General features: G+C 44.0%; 2 protein-coding genes across 7 annotated transcripts in view; one reads left to right on the top strand and one right to left on the bottom strand.

Annotated features, from left to right (window-relative positions):
• Positions 1-18396, top strand: part of RCC2 (regulator of chromosome condensation 2) — a 25970-nt gene extending 7574 nt beyond the window's left edge. For all 6 annotated transcript variants that reach the window (XM_087879089.1, XM_087879091.1, XM_087879087.1 and 3 more), the window contains exons 3-13: positions 2039-2132; positions 8179-8322; positions 8444-8575; positions 9625-9713; positions 10566-10680; positions 10767-10933; positions 11482-11662; positions 11973-12078; positions 12966-13038; positions 14422-14499; positions 16325-18396. In XM_087879089.1, coding sequence (XP_087735215.1) covers positions 2039-2132; positions 8179-8322; positions 8444-8575; positions 9625-9713; positions 10566-10680; positions 10767-10933; positions 11482-11662; positions 11973-12078; positions 12966-13038; positions 14422-14499; positions 16325-16429 — 1284 coding nt within the window. In that variant the 3' untranslated portion in view covers positions 16430-18396. The remainder of the gene's footprint in view (positions 1-2038; positions 2133-8178; positions 8323-8443; positions 8576-9624; positions 9714-10565; positions 10681-10766; positions 10934-11481; positions 11663-11972; positions 12079-12965; positions 13039-14421; positions 14500-16324) is intronic.
• LOC117660265 (protein-arginine deiminase type-3-like) overlaps positions 16550-21532 on the bottom strand; it is a 34187-nt gene continuing 29204 nt past the window's right edge. The window contains exon 18 of the mRNA XM_087879086.1: positions 16550-21532. Within this exon, the coding sequence (XP_087735212.1) occupies positions 21299-21532 (234 nt within the window). The 3' untranslated portion in view covers positions 16550-21298.

Below are 21532 nucleotides of genomic sequence, written 5' to 3'. Positions count from 1 at the left end.
GCCTTCATTCTTTTGTATATTTTATACAAAGTCAGCTTATTGCCCCCACAAACTGGGTCCTCATTTTACCGACCTTAGAAAGGATGGAAGGCTGAGCCTGGCAAGATTCGAACTTACTTCAATTGCAGACAGCTGGTGTTAAAGTACAGTGCTTTAGTCTGCAGAGCTATCCAGGCTAACTTTTTTGCCGTTGTGTGCCAAAAGCGGGGGTTGCGGGGGGGGTCGCGTGCATGTGTGCCCACACCTATAATTCAATGTGTCTGGCCCCCCACGCATGTACACATGACACCCCACACACACACACGCTCCCCATGCTTTTGGCATGCGATGGCACAGTGGGCCTGGTAGGCCTGTTTTTCGCCCTCCCCAGGCTCCAGAGGCTTTCTAGGAGCCTGGGGAGGGCGAAAACAACCTTCCCCACCCCCCCGGAGGCACTCCAGATGCCAGAAACAGCCTGTTTCCTGACTTTTGGTGGACCCGGAAGGGCCAAAAATCAGATGGCCGGCACGTCCATGCGTGCTGGAGCTGAGCTAAGGCAATGCTTGCGTGCCCATAGATATGGCTCCGCGTGCCACCTGTGCCATAGGTTCGCCATTACGAGTCTAAGGGTTGTGAGTCTGTAAAGACGCAGCTGCACTTCATGGGAATGAATGCAGACTCCGTTTACGGGCTAGACTGGAGGGGTCTTTCAGATGGGGAGAGTCGCCCATCTCCTCCTTCCTGCCATGTTGATGCCCTTCTATGCTGGGTGCGTTTCCAACACACACACACACACACCATTTTTCTGCCTGCGGTTTCTTTTTTCAGAGTGCAAAGAAAAGGCAAAATATTTTCATCCGTTCGTTAAAAAGACCAAACTCACGAAAGGAACCTGTTCGTCGCCACGCACAGAAAAAAATTAAAAAGTTCTCCAGAGCAGAGTACAGACTGAAATGCAGGACTAGTTAGCTAGAGCATTTTGTTGGCCAGTTTTAGTTTTGTGTGTGTGCGTGCGTGCAAGCGTTAGCTTTTTTATTTAATGCAAGAATGCTGCAGTCATTTAATTTTTACCCATACTGCAAATGCATTCAGTTCATAAGATTTGGGAACTTCTTGCCTCTTCTGGATCTCACCCCCTCTTGTTTTTTTTCCCTGGTTGAAAAGTTGTGTGAACGCAGAAATTTTGCACCGGTGTCTTAGCCCCCCCCCCCCCTCCTCCAATTTCTGTGTTTCACTAGTAAGTTTTCCACGAGTTAAAAACTCATAAAATAGCTATCCATGTTTCCTTTTTTATTTCTACTTGGGAAACCATTTCTGGACTTCGTGCTTGAGGTGGGGGAAAAAATGAAACTCTGATTTTGGGGTTTACCAATTGGATAGAATCGTTGTTATAGAAATGGCTAGTTTCTGTTACTATGAAAAAGTAAAACGTTGAGGGTAGATGTTAATGCTTTATTTTACTACTACACAGGAGTTGGAAGTCAATGCCTTTTTTTTTCCTTTTTCCCTTGCTTTCCTCCACTATCCACTTCCCCTTTTTCCTTTCCTAATTTCCCTGATACTTGCTTTTGTATTCTTTCTGTGTGTCATATTGTAAATTAATAAAACTAGAAAAAAACATGTTGGGGAAAAAAATAGCTATCCATGTTTCCTTTTTTTATTTCTACTTGGGAAACCACTTCTGGACTTTGTGCCTGAGGTGGGAAAAAAATGAAACTTTGATTTTGGGTTTTACCGATTGGATAGATTTGTTGTTATAGAAATGGCTAGTTTCTCTTATTATTAAAAAGTTGAGGGTAGATTTTAATGCCTTATTTTACTACTACAAAGGAGTCGGAAGTCAATGCCTTATTTTTTTTCTTTTTCCCTTGCTTTCCCCCACTATCCACTTCCCTTTTTCCTTTCCTAATTTCCCTGATATTTGCTTTTGTATTCTTTCTGCTAGGGATTTCGACCCATGTTTTGTTAGCTGTCCGCTTTAATTCTTGATTCTTCTGGTTCTCGGGACTTGACACAGCTCACATCTAAAATCAAAACTTTTGTTTTTCTTCCTTTTCAGAAACTGGAAGGTTCAAAGTGTAGGGGACAGCTTTTGATATTTGGAGCCACCAACTGGGACTTGATTGGCCGGAAAGAAGTCCCAAAACAGCAAGGTAAGTAAAGCTTTAATCATTTCTGGATTAAGTGGTCTGAGGATGTGATCGTCCTGCGTGGAAACACAACAGTGGTGGAATTCAAACTTTTTTACTACCAGTTCTGTGGGCGTGGCTTAGTGGGGGTGGTGTGGCTTGGGCGTGGCAGGGGAAGGATACTGCAAAATCCCCATTCCCTCCCCACTCCTGGGGCCAGCCAGAGGTGGTATTTGCCGGTTCTCTGAACTACTCAAAATGTCCGCTACCGGTTCGTCAGAACCTGCTGAATTTCACCCCTGAAACACAATTGAAGGAGGCCACTGTTCCAGCCAGCTGTGGCTGTGGCCGATTGCTCTTATTTCTAAGAGAACATCTGTGACTGGATTCAGACAAGGGCGGCTGTTGTTGTTTTTAGGCTGGGTTTGTTTTAATGGGTTCCATTAAGACTTTTATTCCAGAATAAATATAAAGCACCCCTTTTTGGTAAGCTACGGGCGAGCCTGATGATGCTTTTTCCCCTGGAGCACTGCCTTCTTAAATAAACACACGGCAAGAACGCACAGGGAGCCACCCAGAAGAGAGACTAAAAATAAAATTAAATTAAAATCATTTTGGCCAGCTTAAATGGTGGAGAGCTTGGGAAACCAAAAAAAGCAGTTCCTAATTCAGGATAAATGGTTGGTTTTTTTTTTTTTTTTGCACCGGTTGAGCAAAAAGAGATGTAGAATTGTGGGGTTTATAATTTTTGGTTAGTGGCTGTATCCGAGGGAGGTGGGAGGTTTAGAAATAGGAAATTAGAATAGAAATAGAAATAGAAACAGAATAGAATTGAATTCTTTATTGGCCAAGTCTGATTGGACACACAAGGAATTTGTCTTTGGTGCATACGCTGTCTGTGTACATAAAAAGAGAAGATACGTTTGTCAAGAATCATAAGATACAACCCTTAATGATAGTCATAGGGTATAAATAAGCAATCAAATCATACTAGGAAATAGATAGATAGATAGATAGATAGATAGATAGATAGATAGATAGATAGATAGATAGATAGAGAACTTCAGCTAGAAGATGACGAATGCGATTTCGTCGAAACGTCGCTACTACCCTTTTAAGGATATATTTACAATTACACGGGAAGAAACCAGAGATATTAACTGTACACATAGATAGATAGATAGATAGATAGATAGATAGATAGATAGATAGATAGATAGATAGATAGAAAGAAACCCGAGATATTAACTGTACACATGGATGGATGGATGGATGGATGGATGGATGGATGGATGGATGGATGGATGGATGGATGGACGGATGATGGAATTAATTCTTTATTGGCCAAATGTGAGTGGACACACAAGGAATTTGTCTTTGGTGCATACACTCTCAGTGTACATAGAAGAAAAGATACATTTGTCAAGAATCATAAGGTACAACACTTAATGATAGTCATAGCAAACAAATAAGCAATCAAATCATACTAGGAAACAATCAATATAAATCGTAAGGATACCAGCAACAAGGTTACAGTAGAGTCATAAGTGGGAGGAGATGGTTGATGGGAACGATGAGAAGATTAATAGTAGTGCAGACTTAGTAAATAGTTTGACAGTGTTGAGGGAATTATTTGTTTAGCAGAGGGATGGCATTTGGGGGGAAAAAAAACTGTCCTTGTGTCCAGTTGTTCTGGTGTGCAGTGCTCTATAGCGTCGTTTTGAGGGTAGGAGTTGAAACAGTTTACGTCCAGGATGCGAGGGCTCTGTAGATATTTTCCCAACCCTCTTTTTGACTCGTGCAGCATACAGGGCCTCAATGGAAGGCCAGTTGGTAGCCATGGTTTCATAAATTTATAAATAATGAATTTGTAAATAAATTCAAAATTCTCCACCGATCCAAGCATGCACATTTTCTGCACTTGAGGTTAGGGTTACAACTAAGAGACTAGTTGTAAGTTTTAATATTTTGGGTAGAGGACATATTAAACTCACTAGTCCCTTAGTTGGGTCAGTCCAAGCACAACTTATCATCTTAATATTGCAGATAGTCCTTGACTTACGACCACAATGGAGCCCAAAATTTACGCTTATGAGTTTTTGCCCCATTTTACGACATTTCTTGCCACGGCTGTTAAGTGAATCACTGAAGTTCTTAAGTTAGTATTGGGCTTCCCCATTGGGTTTGCTTTTGGCCGCAAAAGGGGATTTAAATGACCCCGAGACACTGCAACCGTCATAAATATGATTCAGTTTGCCAAGTTGATCCTGTGACCATGGGCTGCAATGATTGTAAGTGTGAAAAATGGTCGTAAATCGTTTTTCTTAGTGCTGTTGTAACGGTCACTAAATGAACTATTGAAACTCAAGGACTACCTATTCGTTTAGCAACCTTTGGAAGTTACAGTGACACTGAAAAAAAGTTATTTATAACTAGTCTTCGCCCTTAAGACCGTCGCAGCTTCTCCATGGTCACGGGATCAAAATTTGGCATCTGATACTATTAACAATGGTTGCAGCATCTTGGATTAGAATAGAATAGAACAGGGGTCAGCAACCTGCGGCTCTGGAGCCGCATGTGGCTCTTTCACCCCTCTGCTGTGTCTCCCTGTCACTCAAAATATGTGTCACAACCGCCAATGTGCGACACCCACCAGCACACGATTTATTGAGCTTTTCAACACCCAGTAGGCCAACCATGGATAAATCCAAGAAAAGAAAAGTTTCAGAAGAAAACAGAATGTTTAATTCAACTACATATGCTAGTTTTATGGCCGCTCAAGAAATAATCAGGACATGGGAAGGGTTTTGTGGCTCCCGTTGTTTTCTTTTTGGTGGGAAATGGGTCCAAATGGCTCTTTGAGTGTTTAAGGTTGCAGACCCCTGGAATAGAATAACGGAGTTGGAAGGGACCTTTGAGGTCTTCTAGTCCAACCCGCTGCTTAGGCAGGAAACCCTACACCACTTCAGACAAATGGTTATCCAACATCTTCTTAAAAACTTCCAGTGTTGGAGCAACCACAACTTCTGGAGGCAAGTTGTTCCACTGATCAATTGTACTAACTGTCAGGAAATTTCTCCTTAGTTCTAAATTGCTTCTCTCCTTGATTAGTTTCCACCCATGGCTTCTTGGGATTCACATGATTGTGACTTTTCCAGCTGGCTTCCCAAAAGCAAAGTCAATAGGGGCAGCCAGATTTGCTTAAAGACCACATGATTCACTACTTAACAACCAGGACCAAAAAAAAAAAAAAAAAGTTCATAAAAATAGGCATGACTCGTTTAACAACTGACTTGCTTAGGGATGGAAATTCTGCTCCCAATTGTCATAAATCGAGGATTAACTGTAACTCATTGAATTCGTTATTGAAAGTCAGTCTTTGTGAGAAGTAGCCAGAGTGGAACAACACACTGTAATTTTCAGTAAAACGACCTATTTTATTTCTGTGCATGTTCTAATTTCAATAGAATAGAATAAGAGTTAGAAGCAGAATTAGAATTAGAATAAGAACAGAATAAGAGTAGAGTAATGAATTTTTTATTGGCCAAGTGCGATTGGACACCCAAGGAATTTGTCTTGTATACATAAACTCATAGTGTACATATAAATTAGCAATCATTAGTTACAAACAATTGATAAATCATAAGAAACCAATAGGAGAGGTTAGTAGGAAAGATAAGAAAGGAGATATTGCTGTGGAAATTAAGTGTTTAGTAGAGATGGCACAGGGGGAAAAACTATGTCTGGTTGTTTTGGCATGCAATGCCCTACAGCCGTGATGGCGAACCTATGGCACACGTGCCAGAAGTGGCACGCAGAGCCATCTCTCCGTGCACACTAGCCGTCGCCTGTTGCTCTTCCGGGTTTCAGCGCATGCATCATACCAGTCAGCTGGTCTTCATGGGAGCATCAGAAACTGGAAGAGCAGCTCCCTGGCGTTCATCTGTGTGCCGGGAAGCTGAGCTTCCGGTTTCCGGCGCGGACATGTGCAGCGGCCAGCTGGTCTTTGTGCTCGCATGCGTGCCGGAAAATGGAAGCGTGCCGGAAACCAGAAGCTCAGCTTCCTGGCATGCGCATGCTTGCCGGGGAACTGCTCTTCCGGTTTCCGGCACCCCCTCTCGTGCGTGTGTTACAGTTTCGGCACTCGGTGCCAAAAAGGTTCGCCAACATGGCCCTACAGCGTCGTCTTGAGGGAAGGAGTTGAAACCAGTTTATGTCCAGGATGGGAGGGGTCTGTAGATATTATCTCAGCCCTCTTTCTGACCCGTGCAGTATACAGGTCCTCCATGGAAGGCAGGTTGGTAGCCATTGTTTTTTCTGCAGTCCTAACGAACCGTTGGAAGCCTCTACCCTACCCTGTCTGGTTGCTGTGTCAAACAGGACAGTTACTGAGGTACAAATACCGTTATGGGGTCCTTTACGGAGAGTCCAGCAGCTCAAGGCTCAGTTTGTAAAATCTCTTTTCGGGGTTCACCGTCAAAGGCTCCGAGAATGTCTCCGAAGTCGTTGCTCGCATCCCACAACTTTTCTTATCTCAGGGTTGACGTCGCAGTCTGCAAGCCAGACTGAGTCTCTTTTTGTTTTGCTGTCTGGCTTTAAAGACATCTGAGCTCAGCCTGTAATCTTCAGCAAGAGAGCCCAGCCAGAGGGGGCAGAATCCGGCTGGCACAGGGCGAAGAGGCACAATAGACGGGCATGTAAAATGCATGAGCCGACTTCAAGGCTTCCAGCATCTGGTTCTTTCCTGCTGAGAACCCAGGAAAGTTCATTTCTAGGACTTCCTAGGAATAAATGCAAACTCAAGGGGATTCCGTAATGCAGACGGGGGGAAATTTTAATCCAAAGCTTTTATTTTTCTGCTTTACAAATTTTGCGTGTTCACTTTTTATTGGTTTGCTGCTCATTTTTCCAAGCAACAAAAGAGAATCTTAATTGGCTGACATTTTGAGTCTTCTTTAAAATAAATTTAAATGTAAAGAAGAACGTAAGTCTGAATTACGAACAGCCACCCAGAAAGCATTTTCAGCAACAAAGGAAGACCTCCCAGCAGCCCAGTCTTTTTCAAAAAAAAAAATGCTGCAGGCCACAAAGTGGGGTTCATGCACCTGTTTCCTTATATTATTTTATTTTATTTTACTTTTTTTTCTAATTTTCCTTTATTTTCTTTATTTTCTATGTTTGGCAGCAATTCTCTGGGATCATACAATCCATTCAGCCAGTGGTGGGATTCAAGTAATTTAACAACCGGTTCTCTGCCCTAATGATTTCTTCCAACAACCAGTTTGCCAAACTGCTCAGAAAGTTAACAACCGGTTCTCCCGATAGTGGTGCGAACCGGCTGAATCCCATCACTGCATTCAGCCATGCAAGAAACAAATTGTGGTTAAAACCTTCCAGCTTAACAAGTTGCATGAAAGCATCCCAGCTTATTTAAAAGGCTGGAATTTTTTTTAAAAAAAAAATGTTCGTATTTCATTGTATTCATACCAGGGTGGATTTGATTTAAATCGAGTTGATTTAAATCACAATTTAAATCATGATTTAAATCACTAGTAAAAAGGCTTGATTTAAATCAACTTGATTTAAATCATAATTTTTAAAGAGCAACTGTCATCACTGCTACTCCTTTGACCCACTGTTGACTCACCGATAGTCCCAGTGTTGCAGAATATACAGCCTCATGCTACGTAACTAAGCTCCATTTCATGCTGAGTAAACTAAATTATTTATGTATCTTAAATAGAAAACTATCTTATGATAGATTTTTACCCCAAAAGTTTTTTATTTAAAAAAAATCCGATTTAAATCAAAAAAATCCAATTTAAATTTAAAAAATCTGATTTTTTTGATTTTTTTAAAAAAATCATTGATTTTTATCCACCCTGATTCATATATTGGGGCGGGGTCTGGTATGATTTATCTTGCTTTTCTGATTGTTTCAGTTCAGGCTATCTGTGCGGTTGTCTGTTTTAATCATTTGTATAGTTTTTTGGTTGTATATGCTGCCCGGAGTCCATTAGAATTGGGTGGCTATACCAAATTCGAATTAACCATAATGAATCTTTTGCAGCTGCTTATCGCAACCTTGGCCAGAACCTGTGGGGGCCACACAGGTACGGATGCCTCTCGGGAATCCAAGTCCGGACAGTAATTTCGGGCCCGTGTGCCGCTCACAACCTCTTCATCACCGTGGAAGGGAAGCTGTGGAGCTGGGGTGAGTTTCTATTGCTTCGTTTTTGTGTCTCTTAGTTGGGAGTTTGGGTTTATCGAGATCTCAGTGGAAAAATGCACTGAGCACACACACAAACGGTGTATTTCCCTGTGTGTTTTGCCAGGGCGCAACGACAAAGGACAGCTGGGCCATGGAGATACCAAGCGAGTCGACGCCCCTAAGCCTATAGAGGTACTCAGCAGCGAGACGGTTGTATCAGCCGCTTGTGGGCGCAACCACACACTGGCCCTCACAGGTATTGGAGCCTTGGGTTGTGTCTCTGTGCCTTTCTTTCCTTTTTCTTATAAAGTTCTGCCAAGGTATTTTAGAACAGTGTTTTTCAACCTTGGTCGCTTTAAGAGGTGTCGACTTCAACTCCCAGAATTCCCCAGCCAGCTATGAATTCTGGGAGTTGAAGTCCAGACTGTTGTGGTCTGCCAGCAGCCTGCGGAGCTAGCAGTGGAGTCAGACAGTGAGGAGGCTGGGGAGGACCATGGGCCTGTCCTGGAGTCTGGGGAAGGCCCGGACAAGGACTCTGCGTCAGAGGCAGAGGGGGCCAGGGCCATCTGGGAGCAATGCACGGACTCCGGAGCCCCCAGAGTCGGACAGCAGAGAGGCAGAGGAACAGGAAGAGCCTGTTCCTAGTGCACGCATGCGCAGAGCTGCCAGAAGGCAAGAGCAGCTAAAGCAAAAAGGACGACTCGGGAGTAAGGCCAGGAGATGATTGGCCCCTCCCATAAGGCTTAAAAGAGCAGCAAAGGCTCTTGGGCTCTTTGTAGGAAAGCAACGTTGCTAAATCTGTTTTCCAGTCAGCGTCTCTTGTTTCTGAACTTCGTGGGGCTTTGCCAAGAAAGGCCTTTGGCAGGGTGCCAAAGAAGATAAAGGTTTGTGGTAAGCTGAAGGACTTTTTCTGAAGGATTTGTTTTGGAATTAATTTGGACTAAGCTGGGAATGAAGTAATTCTCAGCTGTTATAATAAAACAGTTTTATTTGGGACCAATTGTGTCCTGTAATGATTAAGTGAGCCTGGGTCATAACACAGCCATTTATTTTTATTTTTTTTGCTGGAAATCAGGATTTACTTCCAGTTGCCAGCAAAAATAGCCCTATGGCAAGAATGGGTTTGTTTAACAGCTGCCCCAGAAGTCATAAAATTGGGCAAGATTACGTGGTGACTTGCTTAGTGACTTTCATGACTTATGACCAAATTGTGGTTGCAAGTTGAGAAGTATCTGCATTAAGCTGCATTCAAGCTGGTTTTGACTGAGGGAGTTAAGGGTCTTTTTTTTAATCTTTTCCTTCTAGAGAATGGATCTGTTTTTGCTTTCGGAGAGAACAAGATGGGGCAGCTTGGATTGGGGAACCAGACCGACGCCATTCCTAGTCCTACGCAGGTACAAGAAGCAGGCTCCAAAATGCAACATTGGCTAAGACGTTCCTAATTCAAGTTTTTCTCCTGTTTCCCATTTCTCACTGCCTGAACTACTACCTCCCTCAACTGGAAACATTCATGTTCCAGCTTCTCTTCCAAAAACTTTTAAGATCCAATTTTATAATCCCTTGGTAAGGCCACACTTGGAATACTGCATTCAGTTTTGGTCGCCACAACGTAAAAAAGATGTGGAGACTCTAGAAAAGAGTGCAGAGAAGAGCAACAAAGATGATTAGGGGACTGGAGGCTAAAACATATGAAAAACGGTTGCAGGAACTGGGTATGTCTAGTTTAATAAAAAGAAGGACTCGGGGAGACATGATAGCAGTCTTCCAATATCTCAGGGGCTGCCCCAAAGAAGAGGGAGTCAAGCTATTCTCCAAAGCACCTGAGGGCAGGACAAGAAGCAATGGGTGGAAACTAATCAAGGAGAGAAGCAACTTAGAACTAAGGAGAAATTTCCTGACAGTTAGAACAATTCATCAGTGGAACAACTTGCCTCCAGAAGTTGTGAATGCTCCAACACTGGAAGTTTTTAAGAAGAGGTTGGATAACCATTTGAAGTGGTGTAGGGTTTCCTGCCTAAGCAGGGGGTTGGACTAGAAGACCTCCAAGGTCCCTTCCAACTCTGTTTATTCTATTCTATTCTAATTTGCCAAAGAGATGTGTATTAAAAAGCAAACTTTAGACAGGCTTGCGCTAATAGCAGTCTGAAGTGACTGCTTGGAGAAATAGAGAAATGTGTTTTTCGGTATTTCCTTAAACCTTTTTTGTGTGTGTGTCTGTTTCTGTGTGTGTGTTTGCTTTCTTTTAGATCATGTACAACGGCCAGCCGATTACCAAAGTGGCTTGCGGGGCAGAGTTTAGCATGATTATGGATTGCAAAGGGAATCTTTACTCGTTCGGTTGTCCTGAGTACGGACAGCTAGGTAGGAATCTCTACAGCCTTGGATGTCTTTGGGGAGCGAGAGTTTGAAGGACGCTCCTTAGATTCAAACTTTCTGCCCCACAACAGGGCACAACTCCGACGGGAAATTCATCGCCAGAGCCCAGAGGATAGAATATGACTGCGAACTCGTTCCCCGTCGCATCGCCATCTTTCTCGAGAAGACCAAAGATGGACAGATCCTACCGGTCCCGAACATCGTCGTGAGGGATGTGGCATGCGGTGCAAATCACACGGTAAGAGATTTAGTTCTCTCTGTGGTTTCAGTGACAAAACTTTGGCTGCAAAAAAACAGGGGAGCCACAGAAGATACCGAAAGTGGGTCGGTGTGCTAACTTCTAGACAGTTTCCTTGATGGTTAAGTATCACAGCAGGTTGGAGTGGATGAGGAAGAAAACTTTGAAACGTTTCTCTGCTGTTTTCAATGCTAAAGGGGGAAAACACCTCGTTTAAACGTTGCCGGTTAATAGGATCTGGCTGGAATGGCATTCTTGCCTCAAAACGGACGTTTCAAAATGAAGAATAGAGGCTAGAAGGAAATGTTTTGAGGCCAAAATCTGGAACCTTGTCAGAAAGTTCAGAGTTGAAGAACATTTCAACTCCTCCTCCTCCTCCTCTTCTTCTTCTTCTTCTTCTTCTTCTTCTTCGTCTTCGTCTTCTCCTCTTCCTCCTCCTCCACCTCCCCTTTCTCCTCCTCCTATCCTTCTTTCCTTTTCCTCCTCTATCACCTCGCCTCCTTCTCTTCAATCTAGATTTTAATTCACAACCTCCTGCCATTCTCCAGCTCATCCTGGACTCGCAGAAACGTGTTTTCTCCTGGGGGTTTGGCGGTTATGGCCGATTAGGACACGCAGAGCAGCGGGATGAGATGGTGCCACGGTTAGTGAAGCTTTTCGACTTCCCCGGCCGTGGGGCTGCACAGATCTACGCAGGTTACACCTGCTCTTTTGCAGTCAGCGAAACGGGTAAGCTCGGTCTTGGAACCGGTCAACTCTTCGAATTAAAAAAAAAACAACATTATTTTTGAAAGCTCCTGCTGTCAATATATATCACAAGGAAGTGTAGAACTGCTCGTGAGAACTGCTGCCTGTTTTAATATTACGGTTTCCAGTTAATGCAATTCAGTTCGCTCTCCTGCTAACGGAGAAAATCAGAATGTGGACATGTCTTCAGATTTGCACAACGCCTGTCTGCTAATAGCCTCACAGAGAGCAGGCGTCCTTGTAAACAATGCACAATAGCAGCACAATTTCCACCCCTTTGTGCCTGCTGCAGGAGGCCTGTTTTTCTGGGGAGCGACGAACACTTCCCGAGAGTCAACGATGTACCCCAAAACTGTGCAGGATCTGTGTGGCTGGAAAATCCGTAGTTTGTCCTGTGGGTAAGGCAGCTATTTTATTCTCCTCCTCTGCTTTCCTTTGTTTTTCTCTTTAGTCCTGGAAGAAAAGCTTGTGTTCTGCAGGAGAATTCCTGTTCTGACCTAGGCTTCCTGAAAGAGTAAAAAGCACACAATTAGTTCCAAAAACCCTCTTTTTATTTCAATGGCTGGGAATTCTGTTCATTCCCAGCCCGTGATGAGTCACAAATAGTTTGTAAAGAGTCCCAACAGAAGTCAGCCACAGTCCTTCGGGATAAGGCTGATAAGCACCTACCTTTATCTCCCTTGACACGCTGCCAAAGACTATTGGAGCTAATTGACTATTAGCTTTGCAAGGCCACACGGAGCACAGAGTGAAAACGGAGCTTCAGAATTTTAAACCGACCAAAACGAACAAAGTTGCTTCCTGCAAAGGCTCATGTGCCTTTGCTCCTCCTTTATGTCTTATGGAAGGGGCCAATCATCTCCAAGCCTTACTCCCAAGTCGCCCCTTTTGTCTTAACTGTTCTTGCCTTCTAGCACCTCTACGCATGCGCGCACTGGGAACAGGCTCCCCGTTCCTCTGCCTCGATGATGTCCGACTCTGGAAGTTCTGGAGTCAGCACATAACTCCCAGATGGCCCTGGCCCTATCTCTGCCTCTGATGCAGAGCCCTTGTCCGAGCTTCCCCAGACTCCAGGGCTGGCCCATGTCCCTCCCCAGCCTCCTCAATGTCCGACTCTGCTGCCAGCTCCACAGGCTGCCGGCGGACCACAACAATTCCCGTGATCCAGCTGTTAATTGCTGGCTGGGGTTTTCTGGATGCTTTTGTTTAGAACCTCTGTAAGATGCCTTCTCTCCACTGTCTACATCTGCAGCTCTTCTACAGTAACTTTCTACTTGATTTTCAGGAAGAGCAGCATCATAGTGGCAGCGGATGAGAGCACCATCAGCTGGGGGCCTTCTCCTACTTTTGGAGAGCTGGTAAGGGGCTGATTTTATTTAATAAATTTATTTGCCGCCCATCTCACAGCAACCACTCTGATGCGACAGCTTAGAAGGTTGCTTGGCAATTTTACTGGAAATGGGCCTGACTTAGAACCCAGCAAAGGGTTTTTCCTTTGTTTTCTCTATGAAGTTACCAGTTTCCCAACTTAGAAAGTGTGAAGACCAGAGGTGGGGTTTCAGCAGGTTCTGACCAGTTCTGGAGAACCGGTAGTGGAAATTTTGAGTAGTTCAGAGAACCGGTAGTAAAAATTCTGACTGGCCCCACCCCCATCTATTTTCTGCCTCCCGAGTCTCAGCTGATTGGGAGGAAATGGGGATTTTGCAGTAACCTTCCCCTGGAGTAGGGAGGGAATGGGGATTTTACAATATCCTTCCCCTGCCACACCCACAAAGCCATGCCCAGAAACTTGTGAATGAGATTTCACAGAACCAGGGCTGTAGAACATCTTAGCTTACGTAGGTAAAACCTGGCTAGAAAGAATATGCACATAAAAGCCTATGAAAAAGAAAAAGACACATTGTACCTTTACAGGGAGGATACCTGAGAAGAGGGTGTGGCTCACTGATGACGCCTTACAAGGCAGAAATAGCTATCTGAGTCTCCCAAAGAGCAGCACAGAGTTGCTGTTTGTCAGCAAGAAACAAAAAGCCCAGAAACTTGTGAATGAGATTTCACAGAACCAGGGCTGTAGAACATCTTAGCTTACGTAGGTAAAACCTGGCTAGAAAGAATATGCACACACACATATACATACATATACATATACATATATATATAGAATGTATACACACACGTATATATACACACATATACATATACTGTATATGCTCTCAGTGTACATGAGAATAAAATACATTCATCAAGAATAAAAAGATACAACAGTGTTAGTCATAGGTTACTAATAAACAATCAAATCTTACTAGGAAACAAAAACAATATAATTGAAAGATACAAGCAACATGGTTATAGTAATAAGTGGGAAGAGATAGACACTAGTAAGGAAGAGAAGAATAATAGTAATACAGCCTTAGTAAATTATTTGACAGTGTTGAGGGAATTATTTGTTTAGCAGAATGATGGCGTTCGGGAAAATACTGTCCTTGTGTCTAGTTGTTCTGGTGTGCAGTGCTCTATAGCGTCGTTTTGAGGGTAGGAGTTGAAACAATTTATGTCCAGGATTTGAGGGGTCTGTAGATATTTTCCCAGTCCTCTTTTTGACTCGTGCGGTATACAGGTCCTCAATGGAAGGCAGGTTGGTAGCCATTGTTTTTTCTGCAGTTCTAATGACCTTCTGAAGTCTGTGTCTGTCTTGTTGGGTTGCAGAGCCAAACCAGACAGTTATCTCTTGTTTTTTTCAGGGCTACGGAGATCACAAGCCGAAGTCATCAACTGCAGCTCAGGAGGTGAAAACGCTGGATGGGATTTACACAGAACAGGTAAACCGGCAGCTTACACAGAGATTAGGGTGTTTGTGAGTGGGTGGGTGGATGGAATGAAGGGAGGGGAGGAAGGGAAAGAAAGGAAGGAAGGAAAGAAGGAGAGGGAGGAAGGAAAAAAGAAAGGAAGGAAGGAAGGAATGAATCAGTGGGTGGGGGAGGGAGGGATAGATGGGTAGATGATAGATATAGACAGAGGGGATAGGTGTATGTATGTATGTATAGAAATAAATGGATAGTGGGGGTATGTGTAGCAGGGGGGAGAAGGGAATAGGAGGCGGGTTTGGTGGGAAGAAAAGGGGACAGGGAGTGCGAGAGGAGGAAGGAGGGTTTTCTGGGGGCGGGGAAAGCCAGAAGGGAAGGATAGGAAGGGATGCCTGGGGAAAAGGAGGCCTGAGAGGATAGGAAAAGAGGCTTAAGGGAGAAATGGAGAAAGAGGCCTAGGGAAAGGGAGAGGGAGTGAAGGCAATAAGGAGGATAAGAGAGGCTTCTGTGGGGCAACCCTGAGCGAAAGAAGGCGGATAGGATAGGAGAGGCTTCTATGGGGCAAGCCTGAGGGAAAGAAGAGGGATGGGATAGGAGAGGCTTCTATGGGGCAAGCCTGAGGGAAAGAAGAGGGATGGGATAGGAGAGGCTTCTATGGGGCAAGCCTGAGGGAAAGAAGGGGGAGAGGAGAGGAGAGGCGTCTCTGGGGCTAGCCTGAGGGAGAAAAGGGGGGTGGGATAGGAGAGGCTTCTATGGGGTAAGCCTGAGGGAAAGAAGGGGGATAGGATAGGAGAGGCTTCTATGGGGCAAGCCTGAGGGAAAGAAGGGGGATGGGATAGGAGAGGCTTCTATGGGGCAAGCTTGAGGGAAAGAAGAGGGATGGGATAGGAGAGGCTTCTATGGGGCAAGCCTGAGGGAAAGAAGGAGAGGAGAGGAGAGGCGTCTCTGGGGCTAGCCTGAGGGAGAAAAGGGGGGTGGGATAGGAGAGGCTTCTATGGGGTAAGCCTGAGGGAAAGAAGGGGGATAGGATAGGAGAGGCTTCTATGGGGCAAGCCTGAGGGAAAGAAGAGGGATGGGATAGGAGAGGCTTCTATGGGGCAAGCCTGAGGGAAAGAAGGGGGATGGGATAGGAGAGGCTTCTATGGGGCAAGCTTGAGGGAAAGAAGAGGGATGGGATAGGAGAGGCTTCTATGGGGCAAGCCTGAGGGAAAGAAGGAGAGGAGAGGAGAGGCGTCTCTGGGGCTAGCCTGAGGGAGAAAAGGGGGGTGGGATAGGAGAGGCTTCTATGGGGCTAGCCTGAGGGAGAGGAGAGGAGAGGAGAGGAGAGGCTTCTGTGGGGCAAGCCTGAGAAATCCAGGAAGGAGCAGAGGCTGTGGAAGGAAAGTGCAGCAGGCAATTCAAGAGGGAAGGGGAGAGAGAGAGAGAGAGAGAGAGAGAGAGAGAAAGAGGGAGATAATTTATCTAACGAGAGAGAGACAGAGAAAGAGACTTTATATGTTAACATTGCATAGAGGAGATCAAAGAGTTCTTATAAACTAAGGCTAAACCTGTGTGGTGGTTTCTTTAATCAGCATACCTCTCAATCTCCTCCTTGCAAGTTGAGTGTATTCAAACTATAAAGAGCAGGGATATTGGCAGGGCATTTTTATAGAATGTATAAACTCTCAGCCTCTGCATTCGGGGAGCTGCCTCCTAGCACAGGCATTGCCTTCGTTTAAGGTGCAAACATGACGATTGCACGAAGCTGTCGTGCGGATCGTTTTATGTGCGGCGTCGCTCACCCCGCGAAGGGAATTTAGGGTTTGGCGATCCAAGCAGCAATCCCGTCTCTTTTTTACAGGTAGCCATGGGCTACGCGCACTCCTTGGCGATTGCCCGCGACGAGAGCGAAGCCGAAAAGGAGAAAATCAAGAAATTGCCAGAATACAACCCACGCACCCTCTGACCCGGGCACGTGACTCTTCCCTCAACCAGGCGAGCTGCCGAATGCACCACGTTGGCGGTTGGCGAAGAGACCGCGGGCCCCTCCGTGCGTTTTGTTAGACTTCTGAGATTTCGGTTTTTATACGCCATTTGAAGTTTTATCTACCTGTTGCTAGGACTCTTCCGTGCCCTGCTCTCTCCACCCCATCCTTTTCCCCCAAGATGGCTTGTTTGTATTTTGTATTTCTTTTCTTTTTTTTTTTTTTTTTTGGTGGTGGTGGAGGATAAATTGAAGATGTCCATTCATCTCTTTTCGGTCACTATAGTCCGATGGAAACTTCCAGAGCATTTTGTCCATTTGTTCTTCCCCTCTTAAACCTACTTGGGACCAGTAAACCAGCATTGAAAGTTCTTTTTTTTCCTACTGCAAAGAGTGGCCTATGCTTTGTGTTTTGTCCCCAAAGAAAACGCTATCTGTTTTTTTAAAAATTTCCATGCCTTTTGTAATCTCCTTTGATGTGATTGGGCACCAGGCCTCTTGAGTTCAAGAGTTCCCACTGATTTAACGTCGAGCGATTGTGCCGCTGTGTTTCCGTGTTGCCACAGACGCTGATCGGCGTTGTGTTCCTTTGCGATGCAGAGCGTTGCTTTCTCGCAACCTGGTGTGGTTGGGCATCTGGGGGAAGAGGTTGGACTTGTAGGATGTTTTCCTTGAAAGTCGCAGTTGTCCTGAGACGAGGAGGCTGGCCACAGGAGGGTGCTTCAAATCTGGTTTAAGAACAAGTAAAATGAATTTGTTGCCTTGAAACAAGCTGGAGGGAAGTTTCCCTCTCTTGGCGAAATTCTGATCCTAGTACTTAAGCTGGAAAAAAAAACCCTTCTCTTGTTTATCTTTTTCTCTTTATTGGTTGGTATCCACTTTGCTAGAAAGTGTAAATTTGGAGTTTCTCTTTCGAAAGAGGCTTTTCTTCAGATCATTGAATGACAGCTGAGAGGTGGATTCTCAGACTGATGCGTCAGTCCTCCTAAAACTTAGAATATTTTGAGTCTGGGGAACGGCATTCCTGCAGATCCCTTTTCTTGAACCCCTAAAAGGCAACCACTCTATGAGAAAACTACACAAAGTTTCCCAGAAAAACAGAAGATGCATTCCGGGCCTTGTGGGAATTTAATTCGCAGCTGTTTTATTTCACCATTTGGTGTTTGTGGGATGGAAATTTTCTGCCTTGAAAGCTACACGCTGCTCTTTTTTAGGTTGGTTTATTATGAGGGACCAGGACACTTTTCCCTTTCACCATCATTGGCGTCCCTCGATGGGTTTGAGCCACCTTTTAACCTGCTAACTTTGAGTTAGAACAATGAGTAATCAACTGAAGGGGAAAAAAATTAACGGAAACCCGCCACTGATGGGGAAAATTGGAAGGCAGCATCTGTTGACTTGATGCTAAATTTGCAGATGAGAAAAATCAGGAGGTTGATTTTCTTTGCACAGGTCTGTTTCAAAACATTTTCTCCTTTTCCTGTTTTGGTACGTTCAGCCACATTCGATACATCCCTTTACTGTTTTATTCGTTTTGCCCAATGTTCCTTTTTTTCATTGGCTAAGTCATTCTAACCCATTATGAAGGACAGACAGACATTTTCCCCTTTCACCATCATTCTAAGGCAACAGGGGTTAATTTATTTGCCATGGGGGAGAGAGAAGAAAAAAAAAAGGTACTTCCATTTTTCACCAAAGAAACGGCTGTTTTTGTGCTAAGTAAAAAGTTTTGCTTTGGAACTGGTTGGCCTGAAGGTTTGTGTTTAAAACTGCTGACTTTTTTTTCTTCACCAAGAAGAAGGGCTCAGCAGGACGAGAACCAATTCAAGTTAAATGAGATGGGAAAAAGAGTTTAGTCTAGTCTTGTCATTCTCTTTTGTTTTCCCCTTCACTTTTTTTTTATATATATATTTCTCAAATGTTTAAATAAAATGATGGGTTTGTTTAGACTTTGCAGTCTTAATTTCTCCTTCTTTCTGTACTGTGCTAACAGCAGAGATGATCCTGCATTCATATTGGGACCTGTTGCCTAGCCAAATATTTTTAGAACAAATCTGCGATGCAAATTGTCCTTAAATTGTTAACTAATTGAACCCGCACAAGTTCAAGTAGTGCTTCGCTCCCACACTTCTTCCGGCCCTTGTTGGTGCTCAGCGCACCTCAGTCTCTCAGAGATGCTTGACTTTCAGCCCCAAGACACTGGCTGGCCCATGAGGTGAGAGAGAGAGAGAATGAGAAAGAGAGAATCAGAATGAGACAGAGAGAGAAAGAGGCAAAGAATGAAAGAGAGAATGAGAGAGAGAGAGAGAGAGAAAGAGAATTAGAATGAGACAGAGAGAAAGAGACAAAAAATGAAAGAGAATGAGAGAGAGAAAGAAAGAATGAGACAGAGAAAGAGACAACTGGTTGAAAGCAGGTCATGGAATAATCTGGAAAAACTAGCAGTCAACTCTAGGTTTCAGATCGTGGATCCAGTTCACCGCCAAGTTCTGGAGAGAGTTTGTTAAATCAATTGGATCCTCCCAAGGGCTTAATTCAGCTTTTCATCTGAGTACTAATGGGGCGGCGGAAATGGGTAAGTATGTAAGACAGCTTTTCTTCAAAATGATAAGTTGAAAATGACATACGTTATTAAGGAAGAATAGACAAAATAGTGGTCGGATATAAAACTGACAAGATGTTTCTGGAGGCATTAATAGAGTTTTAGGAAAATGAGGGTTGAGAAAAACTTAATCCCACCAAAAGGGATGAAGAATCTTCTGTTAGAACAGAAATGGCCGAGGAGCAGGGTGTGGAAATGTAAGACTTTTGAGTTGTCAGGGTTTTTTTTACTTCTGTTGGAAGAGACAAGCCATCGTCCCAGTCAAATTGTAAACCCCCCCAAAGGAGGAGATTGAAGGAGGCATACTCTTACAAGGTCCAACTTTTTGGAGAATGTGCTACTTGCTTGCTTGGCAGCCCCTGAGCAATTTTATTGAGATATTTTTGAGTTGGGTTAAACTCTGGAGAACATCTGATATTGTAGTGCTCGCCACATGGGTCATCTCACCAAGACATGGAAAGAAGAGAGTAAGATCATCAAGGAGGTTGGGCGGAGATGTTGGACATGGTTGACGTCACAGAGAAAGGTGAGCGAAAAGGACCCATCACAGGCCTTCCTGTACCTTAGGGAGCAGAAGTCCAAAATTCTTTGGAGAGTCTCCGTATTTTCCATGTAGGTGTATTTTTTTTTTTAATTTGATTTATATGCTGCCCTTCTCTGGAGACACAGGGCGGCTTACAATGTACTAAGCAATAGCCTTCATACTTTTGTATATTTATACAAAGTCAGCTTATTGCCCCCACAAACCGGGTCCTCAATTTACCTACCTTAGAAAGGATGGAAGGCTGAGTCAACCTTGAGCCTGGTGAGATTCGAACTTACAGTAATTGCAGACAGCTGGTGTTAATCACAATGCTATTAGTCTGCTGAGCCACCAGGCCCTGTATTGACACTAATAGCACCTTCCCCTGTTTTTTTTACCTTTTTTCTAGCTATGTACAGGTAGTCCTCACTACAATTTGTTGTAGTGTTGAGCGAGACCTCTGTTAAGTGAGTTTTGCCCCATATTGCGACTTTTCTTGCTACCTTCACTAAGTGAATCCCAGCAGTCGTTCGATTAGTCACACGGTTGTTAAGTGAATCCGGATTCCCCATTTGCTTTGCTTGTCATGAGGTCACAAAAGGGGATCATGTGAGCCACCGGGACACTGCAACCGTCATAAATATGAATCAGTTGCCAATCCTCTGAATTTAGATCCCATGAACACGGGGATGCTGCAAAGGTCGTAATTCTGAAAAACGGTCGTGTCGCTTTTTTCAGTGCCATTGTAACTTTGGATGGTCACTAAGCGAACTGTTGTAAGTAGAGGACTACCTCACCTCTCATTCTGCCTTTATGACCATATAACGGTTGCATGGATTTTAAAAAATGGAACAGAATGCTTAAAAAGTTCTTCACAATTTATTCAAACAATTTGTAGATCCGTGAGAAAAGCCCCTGTGATTTTTTAAAAAATATAAAATAATTCAGCGGTGGTACGCATTCCATTTAAAAATTAATAGCCAAAGAAATATGGACTTGACGATCATCGTACCTTCATAATGCCTCTTGGCAAATCAAATGGTTTGAAATGATAGAAATTAACATGAAGCTAAAATATGGATTAATTACTCATCACTATTTTGATCTGTACACTTGGAAGGGCTGCCAGCCTTCACAACACATCTGGGGCCAATGGCCACATCTGGTACTTTTAGGTCAAAAACTTCCATCGTCCCAGTTCACAAGACCTTGGACCAACTTGTTTTTTTGGAAAATGTTCTACATCTGTTGGATATCTACCTTTAAAGAGTGTTGGTCATTTCTTGATTTGTGACAAAATCTAGGTGACTAAACCTGAGCCGATGAGGTTTGGTGAGGTGAGAGAAATAGCATTCTTTGAAGGACAAATGAACCTACTGGGGTTATGAAATGTCTCACTGATCTTCTATAACTAGTTTTAGAATTACTGTGCATGGATAAGGAGAAGGTTTAGAGCATCCTGCCTGAACATAGCTGCCCTCTGTTCTTTTCGGTGATTGGCGAACACAACTAAACATCTTGGCAAACTGATAACATTTAGAGATGAGAAAAGATACTGGAGAAAGCCTAAATCACAAGAGAAGCTTGCAAGCACCTTCATATAACCACCGAAAGAGGAATCACCCAGGATTTCTTGGACAGTTGATCGGATTTCCTGACGAAGTGCAGGAGAAGGTCTGTGTCATCATCTTGATTTGAGTGGAAAACAGAAGGCGTGATGAGGCCCTCAAGGCCTCATGTTCCACCACTTGAAGGAAAAGGGCTTCCGGAGGACATTTGTGCCACAATGAACATCGCCACTTAAGAGGTAGTAAGTTCCGTAGTCATCGATGAAATTGCAGGACAACCCTAAGGGCTCCAGGAGACGTCGGACCTCTTTCTCCAAGCAGCATTGGCCGTCAATGATGGGTCCAAACGGCTTTGGGATGCCCAGGTGTTTCCCCAGAACAATCATATTTAC

Source organism: Pantherophis guttatus, chromosome 15 (genome assembly GCF_059756535.1).
Source record: "Pantherophis guttatus breed Tessera chromosome 15, ASM5975653v1, whole genome shotgun sequence".
NCBI classification, from domain to species: Eukaryota; Metazoa; Chordata; class Lepidosauria; order Squamata; family Colubridae; genus Pantherophis; species Pantherophis guttatus.
The sequence above is the reverse complement of the archived record's forward strand: the minus strand, read 5'-3'. Positions and strand labels throughout refer to the sequence as shown.